A 21,593-nucleotide genomic window follows, 5' to 3' on the forward strand; every position below is an offset into this window, starting at 1 on the left:
TCCACAGAAACTACCCTGTATGAGTGTATGAACACTGCAAGACTTTGGATAATCAAACTTGGAGGATGACGGTCATACCATCCTCAGGGCCATCCTGGTGTCTTTGAGTTAGAATTCTGGACTTACTGGACATTGGTTTCATCCATAGCAGTCCTCATGCTTCCAAATGCCTGAAACCATTTGACAAACTATTTCCAAATGAAATTGCTATATTTAGGTTTCCTCTGCCTCTCTTTGAAAACCCTCTTCACTTTGCTCATAGATCTGGGAAGATACACATGTATAGCTCTTCCTGCCATAACCAGATTACCTCCCTGTCCACCATTTCCCCCACACCAATTCAAAACTGTTCTTAAGGATTGAACTGTGTAGAATGCTGCCAGTAATTTCTTCCATTACTGTTGGGACATGCTATCTCACCTAGCAAGAGGAGTCTGTTCTATTCTTCCTTGAATCTAGGTTAGCCCTATTACTTTTTTTTAAAACCAAGAAAATGCAGAAGTGATGCCTTGCCAGTTCTGGGCCCAACCCTCAAGGAGCCTGGCACCTTCCCCTTTCATTCTTTCAGATCCTGGGACACACTGTAAGAAGCCCATGTAACTAACCTGCCGGAGAGAGGCCCAGCCATCTCAACCCTCCAGAGAACACCGGACAAGTGAATGGAGCCATTCTGGAACATTTTAGTCCCAGCCAAGTTCTTAGCTAAATGCAGCCTATGAGTGACCCTGACCAAGACCAGGAGGAACAAAAGAACCCACTAGCTGTTCAACCCATGAACTATGAAAAATAATCATGCTCAAAGGCTTAAAATTTAGGCTTCTAAGGTTTCAGTCAGCTTACTATGAAGTAAAATATAACAATTTAAACCAGAGTGTTACCTCTGGGGGATACTTAGTAGATATTTAGTCAAGTTTTTTTTACTAAGGAATAAACAGAGATCCTTTGCAACTTTCAAGTAAATGGCCTTTATCTGAGAGAGGAAGTTAATCCAGAAAGATCATTTTGTTGATGTCCAATTCTTAGCTTCAAGAATTCTATAATTTATAATATCAAAAAAGGATCTTTTTGCTAAAATATGTTGAAAGATCAAATCACATACATTTATGAGCTTTCCTATATTTTTTCAATTAAGAAACCACAATGTGAAATCAATAAGCTATTTGGCCAGCTACCATCTTATAGTTCCAGAGGTTTTACCTGAAAGTATAATTATAGACAAGGAAACACCAGAGCTTAGAAAAATAGAATTTAAAAAGGGAAGAAGTGACCTATCTGGATGTAGAAATTAGTAGTAATAATTTTACTTAGTTTGGGATTTATAATTGTTTTATTCACTTAAAATGGGAAAGCTATTTTTGAGAGGAGCTGAAAAACCAAGTCAACAAACTAAATGTGGAAGCTCTATGAACAATAAAAATATATTAGCATAGGAAACATTTTCCTGCCCTTGACTGCTAAGAATTAGGTAAGTAAAGAATTGCAGGACAAGCCCCTGGATGATTTTTGCCAACCCAGCCCTTCCCTCTCTTGCCTGGAATTCTCAGGCAGAATATACCAAGAATTCATCATCCTGAGAAATCGATCTCCACAACAACCTGGGTTGTGTCCTCATTCTTTCTAGTAAAGTACTGCAATGCTTGGGCTCAGAAATACCATTTATACCCAGAGTATAAAACCCAGGTCAGAGTGCTTTGGGGGTCCATCAGTTTTGGTGCACCCTGGGTCAGGCACAGACAAGACTCCATCCGCCGTGGGCAGCTTTCCTGAACCTTGGGAAACCAGCTCACAATAGATCTCAGACTTCTGTTTATCCTTGCTGCATATCTGTAATAAATTTCCTTTTCCTGAGTAATGTGAGTGTCCTGTCTCACTGGCAGAGATCTAAGAAGCTTTGCAAGAATTACTCAAAAGAATTTAGCTGTTAAAAATGTATGAAGTCACATCACAAAGTAACATGGTATTGAAGCCAGATTTAAAATTAGGTAGTCAGTGTAGTTAGGTAAATCGGGTCTAATATCAAGTGAAATCTAAAATGGAGGCCATGCTGGGAATGACTCAGAGAAAACACAGGACAACTCAAGGAATGTTAATGAAGTCCTGAAAAGGCCCTAGGCCAAAGTCCACCTCAAAGAAATGTTAATGGAGCTCAGGAAACAGCCCCCAACAGATTTGGAAATAGCCCATCCTAGAGAAATGATAAGCCCATCCCAAAAGGTGATAATTGGGCCCACCTGTGTCCTAACCCCTTCAACCTACATTCCATCACCAAAACTATAAAAAGGGGAAACAACCGCACTTCCACGGATTCCACCTCTTGGGTCCCCTTCTTCCTCCGGGAGAAGTCTTTTCTACTGTCCTTTAATAAACTTCTAATTTCTACTCTGACCTTTCCTCTTGGTGTTATTCTTCAACATTGGGGAAGCAAGGACTCTGGCCAACAGCGGTAACACTAGTGCCCCACAGAAATCTGAAATAATGTGTTAAACTGCTAAAATTTGTGGCACTTTTTTACATTGCAATAGAAAACCAATCCAGAACAAGGATTATCGTCTAGGAAAAAAAGAGGTAGGTAGTACATTAAAGTGGAACCTATAATCTTGTATCTTTAAAGGTTAGCTGGCAAGTGACAATAAATCAATAACAGTCAAGATGTATGATATTGCAGACACTCTCAAACTTCTCACATATTTGTTTACACTCAAGCTCTAAGGTCAGGTAGATCTGAGTCCAAATCTAGGCTCTACTACTTATGAGCAATATGGTCATGGCCAAGTTACTTAACTATCCTGAATCTGATAAGTTGTGAAGATGAATAGGAACTATGGCATGTGCAGCACCTAGGATGAGTTAAACACTCAAATGCTGAAGAGATGGACTGGGGACTGGGGGTCCTATCTCAGTGCTTATAGCAATGTGCAAGGCCCTGGGTTTGATCCTCTTTTCCATGAAAAGAGGAAAGGCAAGAAAAGATAGATGACTGTCAATATTTAGTGAGAGTACTCTCTTACTTTATATCTAGGAACAAAGTGACTCCATCATTTGCCACTTCTCTATTTTAAAACTTTAGAATACTCTTTTATTGTCTGTTTTAACCCAGTATGCCATTAAAAGAAACTCTTACAACTTGCCACCAACTTAACCTTTACTTTATTCTGTTTGAATCATGATGTTTGTGCCAAGCCTTTCCCCCCCTTGTGGGTTGCTCTCTCCTCTGCACATATGCCCTTTTATATTTCCATTATCCTATACTTTGTTAACTTGCCAATATTCCACTGTATTGCACACTGCGCAATGGTGAGATTCCAAACACAGATTCTAAGTGCCAGGCAGAAAGTAGATATTTTCAGTGAAATGAATATTTATCACTTTAGTCCTTTAAGAAAAGGTGCTCTCGGAATAAAGCAAAACAATGCTGTGGTCATTGTTTGAAATATGAAATATTTCATAGTATGAAATGATGTTTAATCACTTCACAACTTTTGTTTTCCTGCAATATACCTATGTAGGGAAATGTTGAGGCAATAGTCTCATCTGCCTTTTCCCAAAGAGAAAACCAAAAGCATAACAAACCTAAATACAAAATGACACACAAATCTAGCAGGCAGCACTGAAATATCTAAAATGCCCTTACCTAGCTAGAAGCTCGAATCCAATCTAGTTGCTTGCTTGCTTGTTGGTTCACAACAGAAAAGGAGGTCTCAAACTGTAATATGCAATACCAATCACCTAAGCGGGGCTTAGGTAAGAGATACTCTAATTCAGCAGGTTGGGGGAAGAGTAGGGCTTAGAATGTGCAATTTTAATTGGCTCCCAGGTGATGCTGCTTCCCCTTTCCAGCCGAGACCTGCAGACTCCATCAGTGCCGCCCACCACGGTAGCCCTAGGCACGTGAGGCCGTTAAGCCCCTGAAATTCGGTTATCCTGAATTTACTGAGTGCAAAGAGCGTGACGATTTCCAAGTCTTAGGAACAAATGTAAGTAAAATATCTCAACCACACGTACATAACGGGTGAAGGAAAACGCGTTACCGGAGTTGGTTGCTGTATCACATCCCGCACGCGGCCCACATTAGTTACTACTGGACGACTTGGCCGGCTCTAAACCTCCCGCTATGGTGAGACCCTAAGAGCCAAAGTAACGGCCCTCTGCCATTAGGGAGTTCAAAGGCATACTTTTCGTTTCCCAACCATCTTTCACTATTAAGGAAAAAAAGCAATGATTTATTTTAAAACCCCAAACACTGAGTCTTCTCACTTCGGCTTAAGCTCCACCCAATCTACTCGTTTACCTCCCTCTGGTTCCCACGCTTGGAGATCAAATCCCCTACACAAAACAATAAACAAATGCAGCGTCCAGCCCTGAGGCGCGGCTACTCATTTGCCCGAAACCCGCTCCGTGGCCGCCCAAACGGTGGCTGTCGAAGCTAGTCGTCAGCTGTTAGCGCCCTCTAGGCTCCTCCTCCTCCAGCACCGACCTCCCCAAGATGGCGGGCGGCGGCGGCCCGCTTCCGCTTCCGGTGTGAGCGGCCGGGCCGGGGGGGCAAGATGGCGGCGGCAGTAGGGGTCCGCGGCCGGTGCGAGCTGCCGCCTTGCTCCGGCCCAGGCTGGCTTCTCAGCCTTTCCGCCTTGCTGAGCGTGGCGGCTCGAGGGGCCTTCGCCACCACCCACTGGGTCGTCACAGAGGACGGGAAGATCCAGCAGCAGGTAGAGGCCAGGGCGACCCTCTGCGCCCGCCTTGGCCCCGGGGGGATTCCCCAGCCCGGCCCCTGGCTCTCTAGCTCCGCGCGGCCCCGCCCCCAGCCTCCCTACCCGGGTCCTGGCCGCAGGGTCCCGGCGCTCCGGGCACTCGGACCTGGCGCCGCCCCCTCCCCACTTGTCGGTCGACCCTCGCTCAGCCACCTGGAAGTTCTCAGCTTTCCACCCTCGCGCGCCGCGTGGGGAGAGTCGCCCAACCCTGGGAGACGGACCCTCGGGACCATTGCTTGTGCTGGGGCTTTAGAAGTCATACATTCATTATCCCTGACTCTGGTGCCTCTAGGGCTCACGCGTCACCAGCCCTCCGCCAGGAAGTAGAAAGCAGGTGGCGAGGCCGGGGTGTGTGCGAGTTCCAGGGCGCTGACAGCTAAGGTACCCCTAGTCAGTGGATCATTTTATGCAACTTCCCCCTAGTCACCTCTCCTCGTGGTGGAATTTGTTTCAGACTGTGGTGTTGCTAGTGCGGTTTCCGAGGTTAGCAGGGGCTCCTTAGAGACAGCACATACACATACACTCTCTCCCTCTCCTTGCAAAGGAATGCTTGAAGATGCCTCTGGTGGCGTTGCCTACATCTTTTCAGCTATAACTGCCCTCATTTCCCAGTGTACTTTGCATTGTTTCTTTACCTAGTTCCTGTGACCCAGCCCCGCTTGGTGGATATGTGATTCACAGGATTCTTGTATGCCTGAACTAATTCCTTAAAGGAGAGACCGCTTCTCCTTACATAACTTTATGATGCCTGCATTTTGTTTATGCTGCTGATGCCTGAAAGAGTATGTGTGTGTGTGTTTAATCACAGAATCTTGGTAAACTTAATGACTTCCAGCACTTGAGAACAGTCTTGAAATGTCCAACGAATCTTTAGAAAGTGAAGTGCCTGCTCCCACTGATCTGAAAGATTTTAACCAGTGTCTGCAAAATTACTGGTCCTTTGAGTTGAACGTAGTAAATGGTAATAGAAACACACTACAAGGTTTGCTTTAGTGGAAGGTGATATTTAGATTTGGATTTGCAATGTGATAACAAACTTTACAATGAGCATGGAACAAATATAATTTAAAAATCAGCCTTTTTGTTTTTATTAGACCCTTACATCATTACATCTATATCTCATTCACATTCAGAAAGTTTTCCCTTTCATGGCCATATCAACTGAGGCTTATAATACATGTGTGGGTCTCAGAAGCCCTAGAAAAGTCCATCTTGTGACCTAAGATTGGAAATCTTCTATTAGGCCTGGTTGCTTCCACCTGTCTTTTGTTTCCTGATGGTGGTTTCCCTGGGCCTTCATGAAGGGAGACATGGAATTAAGTCACTTCTGCTGCAGTTTGGGGAGCCCTTCTCCTATTGGCTCTTTTGCAATATTGTTTTTGGCCACAGCTATTTATACTCTATGACATTGACTCTCCTTCCCATTTTGGTGTCCTGCCACTCAGCTGACAGCCCATCAGAAAAGTGGAAACTGATAGAAATGTAGTACTTATATGCTGAACATTGCTGTGGGAAAGTGAAATCTAAGTTGGTTTTGTTTTTTAACAATTTCCTTCTTTTGCACATTGAATATATTTTAGATAGATGGATAGATAGGGTCTAGGGAAAATTAGGGTTTATTGGTAACTTGCCTGAAGGAAAGGGGGAAATCTGAAGTTTTTGTTTGGATCCTTGCCAGATTGCTCTGTAGTACATGGTTAGGCTTAAAGTTAAGAAAGCAAAGTTTCTCTCTTCCTTTTAATTATCCTTTTCCTTGAATTTTCCAAAATTTGCTATAAATAACATTTATAGTGTTAAGTTCAGGCGGCTGAGAAATTTTATACCAGAAAAAAAATAAAGTGACTGTCTACAGTGTAACAAGAGGCTAGGGGAGGGAAGGTGGATTTAATATGAGGAAGCAGCAGCATACATAGTAAAATAAGACTTGATCAGCTTTTCTGAGTTCCACCCTGAAAATTGAGTGTAACTTATGCATCCCTTACTGACAATACTTTGAAAGCAGACAGAATCCTAACTCAGTTTAGATAGTGCTCAGTTATCACATTCCTACCTCAGCTAAGTAATTGGAAGATACCCTTAGTACTTGGGGTTTGAGTATTCTGTAAATCTCTTTGTACTTTGAGAAACAAAACTAAGTAAAAGCTTACTGCGTATACTGGGTCCTAAGTGACATCAAATTCCTGCTGCTTTTTCTTGGTTATAATAGCTGATTGACAGCAGAAGTATGGTTTCAGTTTTTAAATGACCTAATATCTGGAAGGGGCCAAGGACAAACAGAAATAGCAAATCTTAGAAAGTGACAAATGCAACTCTTATGGAAACTCTGTCTGATCCACAAACTTGTCCAAATTGAATAGGTCATTGTTTACCATAGTGAATGTAGAGAAGTATTTATGAATTAAAAATCATAATCTTTGAATTGCCCAGAATATACATTTTTCATCAGTATAGTTTTAAGTTCAGCAAAGAGTCTTTGTCAGGAAAAGTGAATAGTCATTTGAATCTTTATATCTCAATTCTTAGCAGACACTAAAGATAGACACCCACCAGTCACTGCAGACTTGTGAACATGCTTGTATGTTAGAAACCTTACATCCTAAATTGGATTGAAATAGGGCTTCAGTAGATTTCTGTAAGAAGCCTCTTCACAGTCAAAGCATGTCCAGCACTTGATAAGGCAGTTCAAGGAATTGTTTTTTTCCATAATTCCTACCTCAGCTAGGAAACATACCTTCCCTAGTGTTTCCATTTCATGTTCCTGAGCTGCTACCCTCTTCCCAGGAGCGTGGTCTGGGGACTCCTGGAGCTGGGATGTGAAGGAAAAACTCCAGTTGCTGAGTTCCTTTCCCACTGAGGACAGAGGAAAGTTAAGAAGAGGCTTCTCTACAGTTCTCTGTTTTTCCCTAGCTTTGGGCTTTGGCATGCCTCTGATCCCCCATTGTTATACCTGCAAACTAGTAAGAATATCTCACTTTATTTAACTCTTAACTTAGGGTCCACAGAATTGACAGATGTGCTATTATAACATAGTCCAGAGGAGTGTCTAGTGTCCTCCAGCCAGTGAATCTTTTGGTTGGTTTTTGTGAAGAATAAGTTTCAAGATAAATATTTTTATTGTTAAAATTTAATGGTCTTTTTGCTTAATCATTAATTTAGCAACATCTGTTTTCTATTTTCTTATCAAAAGTGTCCAGTATTTCACTTGCATAAACTTTTGTAAATTAGCCTAAGAACCTAACCATTATAAATCATGTCATTTCTGTGGCAAAAATGTATGTTCCATGTTCTGAATTATCTGCTGATAGATAAACTCTTGAAATATCACCAGTTTGTTAGTTATAAGCTTATTGAATCAGGAAGTTGTACTCCTAGCCCTGGGTTCATTAGGTTATTTTTTTCTTCAGAAATGGTGGTCAACAAATTTAAAGAATGTCATCATTATCAGCACTCTTATAAAAAATTCTTTATTGGACCCAGGTTTTCTTTCTTCCAATATTAGAACCATAGTTTTAGATTTGGAAAAAATTCTTAAAGAATACACGGTACAAGTCATAAGAGAGAAAGTTGCCCAGACTGAATGGCATTTAGTGATAACAATAAGTAAAAATGTATTGATCTACAGTAGCTCACAAGTGTGTACTTTGTACTCAATAAGTTTAAGGTGTATTTTTTCTTCTCATAACATCAACCAAGGAATAGGAAGAAATAAAAGCAAAAAAAAAAAAAAAAAGGAAATAATGAAGTAAATGCCTTCTCTTTCAATTTACTTTACCTCTGCCAAATATTTTGTGATAAGTTCAGATTGAGGATAAATAGGAGGGGAAGGGTCCCAAATAAGTGTGACTTCATTTGGTGATTGATTACTTATCATCATGTTGCTTTCAGTCAGGCAAATGTCTTGGGGAGTACAGATCTTTTTAAGCACTCACAACAAATGAGGTTTCTGACAAAGCTAAAATGTCTGAAGCCTTACAGTCTTGGCAGAGATTTCTATTTGATAAATGACTGTTTCAGCAACCATGACTCAAAGAAGAGCTATCAGATTTAGTTGGACAAAGAGGTTAAATCTCTATCAGACTTAATACATTGTAAGTGGAGAAGTGGTATATTTGGGTCTGATGTTAAGTGATTTGATTAATCTGAAAGAGAGCATCCCTATGGTACTGTGAAGCTGATGGCTTTATTTCAGCACCTTTTAAAAAGGAAACCATCTGTTTGTCATCGAGCACTGTTTCTATGTTTATACACTTCAGGGATTTACTTAAACTAGAGAGGTCATCGTGATTATACACTAACTTTCTAGGCACTATTAAACCTTTGCAATTTACACTAGACCTTGGCATCAAAGTGATTCTTATTCAGCACCTTTTCTTTCAGATATTGAACGCTATTGCAGATTATCTAGGTATTAACTTTGTTTATACTGTAGAGCAGTAAGAGGAGCTTGGAAATACACAGAGGTAAATTACAAATTTAAATAATTTTCCCAGTTATTTACTGAGCAAATATTTGTTGACTGCTGTCTTTTTGCCAGCCCACTGTGCTTTGATGTATGTGCTCTTTTCCACCACAGGAGATTCTCATTTTTCTTTGGAGGCAAGTGAAGCTCACTTGTTTTTAACCATCCTCCCTGATTTCTTCCTCCACTTATCCTCTAGATCAGAGGTTCTCAAACTTCACTTTGCATAAAAATAATCCAAGGTGCTTGCTTAAAATGCAGATTCCCAGGGGACTCAGTGCCTGATTCACTAGACTGAGGGTGGAGTCAAGGAGCCTACAATTTTATCACATTCCTCAGGAGGCCACAGGTCATTTTAAGAAATTCAGTTTTAGACATTGTTATTCCCCCCAATTTCTGTTCTAACCTTCTCTTTCCCTCTCTACATATACCTGGGCAACACTATCCTGTCTTGGGAATTGAATTATCATTATATGTGCTAAGAATATATTCTTTCTACACTCCAATTTTTTTCTCCAGAGTTTCAAATTTGAGACCTCTAATATCTCTAATACGAATTTAAAATTCCATGTGAACATCCCTAGGTACTTCATGCTTAATAAGACCAAATCAAAATGCATTTTGTTCCCAAACCTGTTATTCCTTCTTTTTCCTCAAAGACACCACCATGTGCCAACTACCCATTTGCCCATGTCAGAAATCTAGTCATCTTTCTTTCTTTCTTTCTTTTTTTTTTTTTTTTTCCCTTTTTGCTATACTAGGGATTGAATGCAGGGCCTTGCACATGCTATGCAAGAGTTCTACCACAGAACTACATACTCAGCCCTTTTTATGTTGTATTTTGAGAGAGTCTTGCTAAGTTTCCCAAGCTTTCCTCAATCTTAGGATCCTCCTTCCTCATCCTCTTGAGTAACTGAAATTACAGGTGTGTGCCATCATGCCTGGCTCTAGTGGTCATCTTTAATTTTTTCCTGCCCACTACCCCTTACCAAGGTCTTTCCATCTACCTTATAATTTTATCTTTTTTCTTCCCAGAGCAGCTACCATCACTTTTCAAGCCCCTGATAATTGTCACAGCTTCCAAACTGTTGTCCCTCCTCTAGTCATGTGCTGCTTCGAGGCCATTCATAGTTCAATTAGAGTAATCCTTTTAAAATGCCTTTGCTTTAATTTATAACTTTGGATTACAAACTAAAGCAAGGCATTGGAAAAATAAATATTTAGCATCATGAGAGTATTTCACACAATAATAAAATAATAAAGTGAACTTTTCCCAACTCTGTCCATTCTCATTCCCCAGCCAGAACTACCTTTAGCAGTGTGGTGCATATCCCAGAATGCAGTCCAAATTCTTTACCATGTTTTATGACCTGAGTCCACCCTTCTCTCTAGCCTTGCATCTGGCCATCCTTAAGTGCCTCATCCTCACACCAGAATAAAACACACACACATACACACTCTTAGCAATACTTAATTTTTGTAAGCATCCCCAAATATGCTGTGTTCTCCTTTGCTTCTGGGACTTTGCATGTGTTCTTTCTCCAACATCTCAATCTGGCTGACACTCACTCTTCATAATTAAATGTAACTTTCCCAGTAAAACCTCTATGATGCCCAAATTTGAATAAGCTGTTCTTTTGTGCTTTCATAGCATCCTGAACTACATTATGAAAACATTTACAGCACCAAGCTGATGTCTGTTTACTTATCTAAATGTCCACTTTATGCTCCCTGAAGGGAGTGGCTGTATCCATCTCCACAACTTCACTAATCTTTCACACTGCCAAAAACACAGGGTCTATGATACATGTCTGTCAGTTGATGATAAAGCAAGTTTAGTAAGCAGTTTTTGCCTTTTTAGGCATTTTCAATTTTCTGAATAAATACTTGCAGTATTCACTAGTGTAATAATTATTTGGAGATTTAGCCTAAAGGAAAACTCAGACTTCCAGATCTTTAAAGTGCTGAGTAACCCATCAGTGAATCAGCCCTCAAATCCTCCAAAAGGTGTACAACAGGTAAAAGGAGCCACAGTTTTCAGAGACCATTCTTGCCTTTCTGTGGTTGTGGTTGGTAATGTTATACAAAGGAAATCATCCTGTTTGCCATTGTTATATCTAAAAGGTCAGTTTATTACTCACACTTTTAAAATGTGTGTAAAAGCAACAAGAGGAGAAAAATGATGAACAAGAAAAGCAGAATAAAGGGCAGAGGGGATGCAGATGAGAAATGGCAGCTGCACTGTAGAGGAGGGATTAGAGTCAGCTGTGGGGTTCAGCAGTTGTTGCCTTTTGGAAGCAGCACTGGTGGAAGTGAACAGAGGGCACTCTGGCAGTGAGGAATAGAAGTGATTGCAGCCAGTCAAGTCAAAAATTAGCATAACTTTGTACTCCGGAATGTTGGGAGCAGGGCATAAGCAGTCCCCACATCTCAACTATAGCCTGTCTTGGCAAAAACAGCAACAAGGGAAATTCCTCTCATATGTGGCTCTGATGCAGCCAGACACCTTGAAAGAGTTGTGCTCATGTTCTCTTTTAAACCCTCTCCAGTCAGTCCTCCATCCATGCAGCTTTGGTCAGGATACCCAGCGCTTTCCACATTGCCCAACTCTGTACTCGGTAATTTTACTTAACCTCTCAGCAGCCCAGCATTTTCCTTGGACTTTACTAACCAAATGATTTTCTTACATGGTTGCCAGGACATACACTCCTGAATTTTCTTCCAAATCTCTGCCCTGACTTCTCATGCTCTTCTGCTGAATTCCTTTTCGTGATGAGTCTTAAACATTGGTGTGCCTCTTTTCTCCCTCTGTACATGTGCTCTTCAGATGATCTCTTGCATGAGGGGATTAAAAAAAAAAAAAAACCTGTATTCTGAGGACTCCCAAGTCTTATCTGTAATCTCAACCTTTCCCTGAACTCCAGACTCACAAACTGCCTGCTGGGTATCTCCATGTTGCTATCTCATAGACACCACAGGTACAATTGTCCTAAACTCTTCATTTCCATCCCACCAAACCTGTTCTTCTCCCATTCACCAAATTGCTCAGGCCCAACAGATTGATGTCTTCCTTGACTATTCTTTCTTCCTCGTTTTATACCCACACCAACACAAATATGTGGACTTTACTTCCTAAATGCATCCTGAACCCAGCCATGTCTGTCTACTTCTCTTCTAAACCCTAATCTGAATTAGCTCCATCTCTCTCTTGATCCTACACTGTAGCTTCATAACTGGCCTCCTTGCTTCTACTTTTTCCCATCTGTTTTCCCTAGAGCAGCCAAAGTGATTTAAAAAAAAAAAAAAAACCAGCTATACTCTGATCATGACATTCCCTTTGAAGAAGAGGGAAGCAAAGGACATCAGAACACCTTTAGAGGTTTCCCATCACACTTGAAAATTAAAATCTAGAGTTTTCGCTATGGCCTACAGGCCCTAAAAGAACTGGCAGCTGTCCCTGACCCCTGACCACCTCTCCAGCCTCAGATACCACGTTCCTTCTTGTGTGGTGTGCTGTGTTTCAGCCATCCCACCCTTCAGGAAATTCTTAGAACAACAAGCTCATTTTATCCTTTGGACCTTTGTTCTTGTTCCTTCCTCTTCTCTATAATGGCAGCAACTTTTATTTTCTTTGGGGAGTAACCCTGGTGCTTAAAACAGGCCTGAAACATGGTAAATACTCAGGAAATATTGAATAAGTGAGAGAAAATATATGCCTGTTCAAGCTCTTACATACACCAGCATACTGAAGGGCCACCATCATTTTAGTAGTTTTGTGTTTGCTTTAAAGATGATAAGCTAACTCTATTCTCTCAGTTACAAATATGAGGCCTGGTCAACCTAAGTCTTCTCTAAGAACATGTTATTTCTTTTTTTTTTTTTTTTTTTTTTAAAGGTACAATGGAATGGATGAGAGACTAGCTCACCAATCATTTCTTTATTTTTTTATTTTTTAAAGAGAGAGAGAGAGAGAGAATTTTATTATTTAGTTATCGGCGGACACAACATCTTTGTTTGTATGTGGTGCCGAGGATCAAACCCGGGCCGCACGCATGCCAGGCGAGCGCGCTACCGCTTGAGCCACATCCCCAGCCCAACATGTTATTTCTTAACAAGAGTTGTAAAGCAGTTCCTAAACACAATTATAGTGAATGTTTCTTTTTTGTTTTTTCCTAAAAATCTCTATATATTTGTAAACACTTTTATAAACTCCCTTTTTTAAACACACATTGGGAACTGGGAATAGTTTGACAAATAGCCTTTAGTTGCTTCATAATAACTCTATACATCTGTCCTTAATAGAAATAAAAATTTGCCTCTTTAGGTCTGGTTGTAGGTTGTCATATGGAGATTCTGTAATGTTTTTGACAACCCTCATAGTGACAGACATTTGGACTATTACATTCCAGATTTTGAATGTTATAAACAATGATGCAGTAAGTGAACATGTTCATGTATGTACTTTGTATGCATCTATGAATATGTAAGTGAGATGAATTCTTAGAAATGGAATTCCATTACTCAAAGAATGCATTATGTTAAATTTTCTTAGATATTTCAAAATTGTCCTCCTAAAGGACTGTATCAGTAGTATTTGGGATATGTAAGACCTTTGTTCATAATCTGAATTTAGTTAAAAGCCAATTATTCCCTCTGTGTCCTTAGCTAGACAGTGCTGTGGCCGTCAGTAGCAGTATGAACAAAAGGACCTTCATTTGGTTTTCTTGACTTCATAGAAAAATTAAACCTTAATCGTTAACGTTGACTTTACACTTCTTGGGATTGCAGTAAAAGATATTAGTCTTTTCCTCCGATAGTTGTTACTATGAATGTTTTGATGAGTAATCAAGTTGAGCTGTATTCAGTTGTCTGTTTTTTTACAGTAGTAATTTCCAGCATGAAAGAGCAGAGTAATTCCCAGGCCACTGAGTATGCCACCACCTGAGTAATAGGTCCAACTTCTGGCACTGGTTTTAGTACTCCTTTTCAAATATTTGACTAACCCATCTGACTAAGAATTCTCAAGCCCACACCTTGAGAATTTTTTTTTTTTTATCACCATGATGTCTCTCATTGTGTCTAGTACTTATGGGTGCTTGTATTAGTGTATTGCTGCTATAAGAAATTACCACAAACTTAATGGCTTAAAACAACCCAAATTTATTATCTTACAGCTATGTAGGTTTGAAGTCCAACTCATGTCTCACTGGCTCCAGTCAAGAGAACAGCCTTGCTGCACACCCCCTGGAGGCTCCAGGAGAGTCCATTCCCTTGCCTTTTCTAGTGGCTAGAGGCTGCCCATGTTCCTTGGCCCTTGGCTCTAATTTTGCATTTGGGGGGTATTCTTCCTGGGCCCAGGCTTGTGAGAGGCACCTTTTCTTTATGAATACATGATAGAATACACTTTTTCTGTATGAATACAGAATATATAACTCTTGTAGTACACGCATAGTCTTGTCCCTTGACTTCAACTTATACTTGTCATTACAGTTCTTTTAACATAAGATAAAATTAAAAACTTAAAAAAGTTTCATGTGAACAATATGACATGTAGATGGCACTTTTAAAAAAAAGAAATTATAAATGATATATAATTTTTTTAAGTAATACATGTTCACTATTGAAAAGTCAGAGAATGGGCTGGGGATGTGGCTCAAGCGGTAGCGCGCTCGCCTGGCATGCGTGTGGCCCTGGTTGGATCCTCAGCACCACATACAAACAAAGATGTTATGTCCACTGAAAACTAATTAAAAAAAATTTTTTTTAAATTCTCTCTCTCTCTCTCTCTCTCTCTCTCTCTCTCTTTAAAAAAAAGAAAAGAAAAGCCAGAGAACACAAACAAGAAGAGTAATCACCTAGAGTTCCTCAACTGGAAACCACATTTCTAAAATACAGTGTATAAACCCTCATATGGAGTTCAAAAGAGGCAGTGAGAAAGGTTGTTCTCACAAAGAACAGCACATGAGACCAACAAATAGATGGAAATATATTCCCCCTTATTCCTGGGTTCCTAAAGATGCAAAAAACACGGTGACTATCAATGGGAATTTAAGTTGATTCAGACAGCCTGGAGAAAAATATATAAATTTAAAGTGCAGTTCCTTTTACCAGCAGTTCTCTTTCAAAGAATGAAGTAATCAGACAGATATCCAAGTAATTTATATGAAAGAATATTTATCATAGTATTGTTTTTAAAAAGAGAATAACCGAAACACTATAATTTTTGCTAGTAGGAACCTGGCAAAAACTTTAATATTAACACTAAAAATGATCACATCATTTTTGGGGAGAGAAGTATGATACAAAGTATGGAGAGGGGTGCGGGAGAGGATACAATATAATATAATACGTTCCCATTTTTGTAAAAATAGCTACATAGCTCTATGTATATGTCTGTGTAGAAGTTATCCTGACATGATATTTATCTGATAGCAGATATATTTGAAGGTAAGATTTCAATTAATTTTTATTTTTTCTTGATAGCATCTATATTGTTTGTCTTCATAGTGATATAAAGCTTATGTTCAGAAAAAAATACTTTTTAAGTTGAATGTTGTTAGAATTGAGTGCCACAGGATAGAGCTAACTTTGCCTGTGATACAATGAACAACTGCTCAGAAATAGCCACTACTAATTGGAGCCTTGGCTTAATTTGACAAATTGACATTTTAAAAGAGGCTTTTAACTGCTGCTTTGGAAATCGTCCCTGCCCAGAGCAAGGAAGAATTTATTATTTGAATTACTTCAGGGGTATAGGTCAGGCTAGTAAAGATTTGATACTTTAATGAGAATGTTAAATCTTTTATAAGATGTAAGACTTGAAAATTAAGGGAACTTTAGGAGTCATTTGATTGGGTCTCCTCAGCTTATAAATCAGGAAACAGAAATCCAGGCAAGAAAGGTGATTTGATTCGACTAGTCATAGGCCATACAGTCAATGACATATTTTGTTTCTGACCCCTGATGGTTTAGCCACTTCACTTCCTTTCCAAGTAGTCATCAGTGAATGATAATGCATGCCTTAGGAATGGAATATCAAACAAATGTGGCATCAGACACCGTCATCAGTCCATAATGTACTAAGTGCCTGACATTTACCCAAAGCACTTTATATATTGAGAGAAGGAAGAGGACTAGGTAAACTTTTTTTTTTTTTTAGAGATAGACATAGTAATTAAACAGTATAATACATGCTGTTACACAAGTATATATAAAGTACTGTGGGAACTCAAAGAGAAGGGTGGCTTCACAAAGAAATGTCATTTGAGCCAAGTCGTTTGGCCTTTTGCAGAAGCCTAAGAATAGAAGTGTGTTCCAGGTAAAGGAAGCAGCAGGTGCAAAAAAACAGAGATTCTTGAAAAGCCACCACAGGCCCTAGGCCTTAAAAAAATTAAGCAGAGATTTAGAAACAGCATCAACCCTGTGTGTTTGTGCACACATACTAGGAATGAACCCAGTGCCTTCTGCATGCTTCTCCCACTGAGCTACACCTCCAGCCCAGCATCAGTGCTTTTTAATGGTAAAGTTTTCATTGAAGTGTTTGGACAGACTAAGTACTACAGATAACAGTTTGAACCAGGGCATTAACCATATAACAAGGATGTTTTTCAGTCTCTACTTCTTTCTTAGGCCCCTGTGAATTCAAGATGGCTGTCTCCAGCATCTAAAAAAAAAAAAAAAAAAAAAAAAAAAAAAAAACCTCTTTGAGTTCAGAGTCTCTTTAGAACTTTGACCTTGCTTTAGCATCCCTGACCAAGGGAAAGAAATCCACTGAGCAGGGCATCCTGTGTGAGGAAGGAAGCAAGACAGGTGCTTTTGCAGGGGGTTACGTATACTGGTTGACAGAAGCTGCAGCTATCCAATAAGCAGGATCATTTCAGATTTTATATAGAGCTAAAATCTTGGTGACTTTGAAGATTTTAATTTGTTGGCCATAATACTGTTTTATATTTAAATAATCTAAAAATCCGAACATTTGATTTAAAATATTCTGTTCCTAGTTTATAACTCAATGGGAAGAATTTTTAAATGAGTAAGACATATTTCATTTGTCAGTTTCAAACTGCTATTGGGAGAAGAGTTTCCCATGTTGCTTTCATATCCTCAGATGAATTTTTTAAAAAATAACATAAGAATGTTCAGTGTATATGAAGAACAAGTTGTGTAAGAGGGCTTGAATTAAAGTTACAGTAGAAATGTTCAATTTCCTTTCACAAAGGATCATTGAAAAGTGATTGACTCAAATTTGCTTTAATAGAATATCAAAAATATTTATAACCTTAGATTGGTTTATTTTAAGTTTAAAACATTCACCATTTATCTTACTAGGTAGGCAATGAAATAATCACCTTTATGTAGTGATATTTCCATCTCTTACATGAATTTACTGAACACCAAGATAAGGCTCCAGATTGGAAGTGTTCTTTTATCAGTACCTTTGTTAATAATTGAATGCATATATTTATATATTGTATTCAAAGGAAAAGAAAATTGAATTGCCATGTATACTTTGTCATTTTCCTTACTAAAGTACTTCTATAGTTACAGTGAAATTTTGTTTACCTTTAAGTCTTAGAGAATGAATCTTATTTATTACTTTCTTAAGTAGAGAAGATGAAAATAATTCTACTTTTTTTATGATCCAGGTCATTATAAGCAACATTTATTGTGCTGTGCAGTAATAGGAAATTTGTAAGGTTGTTTGTCCTTTATGAACAAGCCATAAAGTGCTTTGAGATTTTGTGTTAGCCTTAAGACCCTTTGTAATTTGCCTTTTTCTTGTGCCTGTCACATTTTGATCCTGGGCTTACAATAGCCACTACTAAAACAAAAAAAAAATTTTAAAGGCATTGCCATTCCTTTACACATTGTATGTAATAGGAATACACAGACTCCAAATATTGACTCCCTGTGGACCTTGCGTATAGAGATTTAATAAACATTTATTGTAAATAGATGTTATTTACAAAACTGTCAAACATGCCCTTTTTTATAATCTTCAGAGAAGAGAGGTTCAAAAGGAGAGGAATTCAAGTTGACATTTGCCAAAGATAATTATCATAATATCTTAAAATTTAAGAACTTGAAGTTACCCCAATAAAAATATATGTCAGATTATAAATCTTCCTTTGCTAAGCCTTTATCTGGCAAAGGTCCATACCATTTGTTGTCACTTCAAAAAGAGAAACACAGCTGTCCCTTCCCTTCTAATAATTTTATCTTTATATCTCCTTTAGCTGCTATAAACACTATAGCATGATGAACTAAAAACTTTAAGGGAATGAAAAGTACTTCCTCACAATTGAAAGTTAGCTAGACCCTTGCCTAGCACTGTGGTGCACACCTGAATTCTCAGCAGCCCAGGAGGTTGAGGCAGGAGAATCAAAGTTCAAAGCCAGCCTCAGCAATTTAGTGAGGCCCTAAGCAACTTAGTGAGACTCTGTCTCTAAATAAAATGTAAAGAAAGATCTGGGGATGTGGCTCAGTATTTGAGTGCCCTGGGTTCAATCCCTGTACCCCCCCCCAAAAAAAAGAATGAAAATTGGCTAGACCCATGATGTATGAACATGATAAAATGCTGATTACATAGTAACTTTTTTTTTTTTTGTATTAGGGATTGAACCCAGGCTGAGCCACATCCCCAGCCCTTTTATTTTATCTTGAGACAGAGTCTGGCTAAATTGCTTAGGGCCTTGCTAATTTGCTGAGGCTGGCCTCAAACTTGCTATCTTCCTGCCTCAGGCCCCAAAGTCTCTGGGATTACAGGCATGTGCCACCACATCTGGTAGCCTAGTAATTTTTTAACCTAAAACTGGAATTATTCTTTAAATATTTCTCTAAATCTTCATTTGTATTATTCTTTCATTCTTTTTGTCATTCTTCAAACATCAGGTAAACAGAATGGTTAGGAATTTTGAAATGGAAATGACATACTTCCATATTGCTTTCTTCTCCCCTACTTACTCCCCGCATCCACCCACCCACACCCCAAAACCTTGTTTTCAAATACCTAAAAGAACTGGAGAAGTAGCTCTATGGTAGAGTGTTTACCTGGTATACGTGAGGCCCAGGGCACTGTGGTGGAAGTGGAAGGGAATGAATACACAAGCATGTGTGCGTACACACATACATGCAGTACCTATGGAATTATGTAGTAAATAGCTGTCTCTTGAGGTCTGGGCAATGTTGCAAAGTGAGTAGACTTTCTTTGACTTCCTTATATAAAGCTCTTTTATATTCTGGCTATGGGCTATATAATGTTTACATTTTCTCCTGTATTGCATTCCATTGGACCATGGGTCTCTTTATTCCTTTGGTGTTGGAATTAGGTTTTTTTGTGTGTTGTTTTGGCAGCTAAATATGTTGTTGTGGTATATTAATGGGTATATCAATTAATAATAAAGATATGAGCATTAATATATCTTTGTTTAAGAACGTATTAGGGTAGTTTCTTAAGAGTTTGTTTTGCTAAATTAAAGACTACATTTTTATCATTTTGATATATGTTGTGAAATAATCCTCCAATCAAGAATAAATTTATAAGCCTTCTATCAGTATATGAGAAATCACTTTTTCTACATCTTCAACAACATAGTCTCTTGATCTGTTGATCCAGGAAACATGATTTGTAAGTAATAAATCTGAAGGTTATCTTAAATTTTCTTTGATTTATGAATTCTACAAATAGCCTTCAAAAATAGGTGCTTTTAATATTTTCATTTTATTGCTTCCAAACTGATTCAGTTATGGAATGTACTATCAAAACGAGATAGTCTCTTTTTTGTTATTACAGGAATAAACATCTTTTAAGGAAATTACTTTATCATTCGTTGCCAAATATTTCTTTTCTTGAATAATCCTTACATGACCTGTCAAGCTAGAATATTTACCTCTGATTCATACTATTTCAAGTTCAAGTTCAAGGGACAACCTTTGCACATCTTATTCCCTTTGCTAAAATTTGCATGTGATCCCTTTTTGTGGGGGAGTGCTGATAATTGAACTCAGGGATTCGTTCATGCTAAACATGTGTTCTATCGCTAAGCTATATCCCCCAGCCCTACAAATGATCACTTTCAAAATACTGAGCAACTAACTTTAATTGTAGTGATGATTGAATAATGATTTAGATCGTATTAAAGGCAACTATTAATCTAGTCATTAGCAAAATGTGAATTTTATTTACTTATTTATTGCTTATTTACAGGTGGATTCACCGATGAACTTGAAGCATCCCCATGACTTAGTCATATTAATGAGACAAGAAACAACAGTTAACTACCTCAAAGAATTGGAGGTGAGGCAATTGCACATGTGATAAGCAGCTGAGACTTGTTGCATCTCACAGGAGCTATTACTGTATTCAAAGAAAAGCTAAAGGATATTGTTTTTTAAGCCTGATTTTCCTTCTGACTTTTGCAGAATATACCACTTTTATATCACATTCATTTATTGATCATCTTGTATAAGTGGCATTTGAGCAATAGTAAGAACAATAGTGTGGATATGTGCCTGATTCTTTTATCCCTTTTGTTCCTTCCAGTATTGGGGATTGAACCCAGAGGGACTTGACCCAGATGTAGGGGATATAGTTCAGTCCCCCTGGGTTCAATTTTTTTTTTTTTTTTAAATAAGTTTGAGACAGGGTCTCTCTAAGTTGCCGTGACCGTCCTTGAACTTGTGATTCTCCTGCCTTAGTCTCCTGAATCACTGAGATTATAGGCATATGCCAGCCACTGTGCTCAGCTAACTCATTTATCCTTGAACATAATTTTTATGATGAAGTTTTTCCATCAGATATGAAGAGGATATATACTAATGATATCCTTTTTTTTTTTTTTTTTTTTTGGTACCAGGGATTTTTGCCAGCTAGCTGGGCTGGTGGCCTGAGCTGGGTTCACAAGAGCTGGCTGCACCAATATTTTTAAAAAATAGAGAAATAAGCATGTAACACAGAAATACGTTCTGCTTGCAGGAATCAGGAATGGTTCTCGACCTTAAGGGTCCGTTTGAAAGAGAGAGAGCTTGCACCTGTATTCTTTATACAGGATCATCATGATTTTAGAAGGAAGGAAACTGTTAGTCCTAAAGGCAGTGAACTGCATGGGTTCACAAAGCAAGATATGACAGAACCAGAGGCAAAGCTGTATCTCTTGACAGATGCTGGCTTATCTGTTAAACGAGGTCAATATATTCGTTCTAGTTATAGAAGTGTCCTGAGTTTCACTTACATGAATTTGGACTGGTTTATCTATCAACGTTTGTATTACTACGACTAGTTAGAAATATATTTTTTTAAATTTCTGTGAATGAAGAAGGAAGAACTTCTGGCTCTTATTAACCAGCTCTATGTAGATAGTAGTATTTTAAGAACATTTGTAGAATTAGGG

General features: G+C 38.7%; 1 protein-coding gene across 3 annotated transcripts in view; it reads left to right on the forward strand.

Annotated features, from left to right (window-relative positions):
• Positions 1–4,536: 4,536 nt before the first annotated feature.
• Positions 4,537–21,593, forward strand: part of Ttc17 (tetratricopeptide repeat domain 17) — a 115,307-nt gene continuing 98,250 nt past the window's right edge. For 2 of the 3 annotated variants that reach the window (XM_076847068.2, XM_076847070.2), the window contains exons 1-2: positions 4,537–4,703; positions 20,411–20,500. In XM_076847068.2, the coding sequence (XP_076703183.1) occupies positions 4,545–4,703; positions 20,411–20,500 (249 nt within the window). In that variant the 5' untranslated portion in view covers positions 4,537–4,544. Of the gene's footprint in view, positions 4,704–15,572; positions 15,652–20,410; positions 20,501–21,593 lie in introns of those variants that run through there. The other variant, XM_076847069.2, reaches the window with a different exon arrangement.

This window comes from Callospermophilus lateralis, chromosome 2, assembly GCF_048772815.1.
Source record: "Callospermophilus lateralis isolate mCalLat2 chromosome 2, mCalLat2.hap1, whole genome shotgun sequence".
Classification (NCBI taxonomy): domain Eukaryota; kingdom Metazoa; phylum Chordata; class Mammalia; order Rodentia; family Sciuridae; genus Callospermophilus; species Callospermophilus lateralis.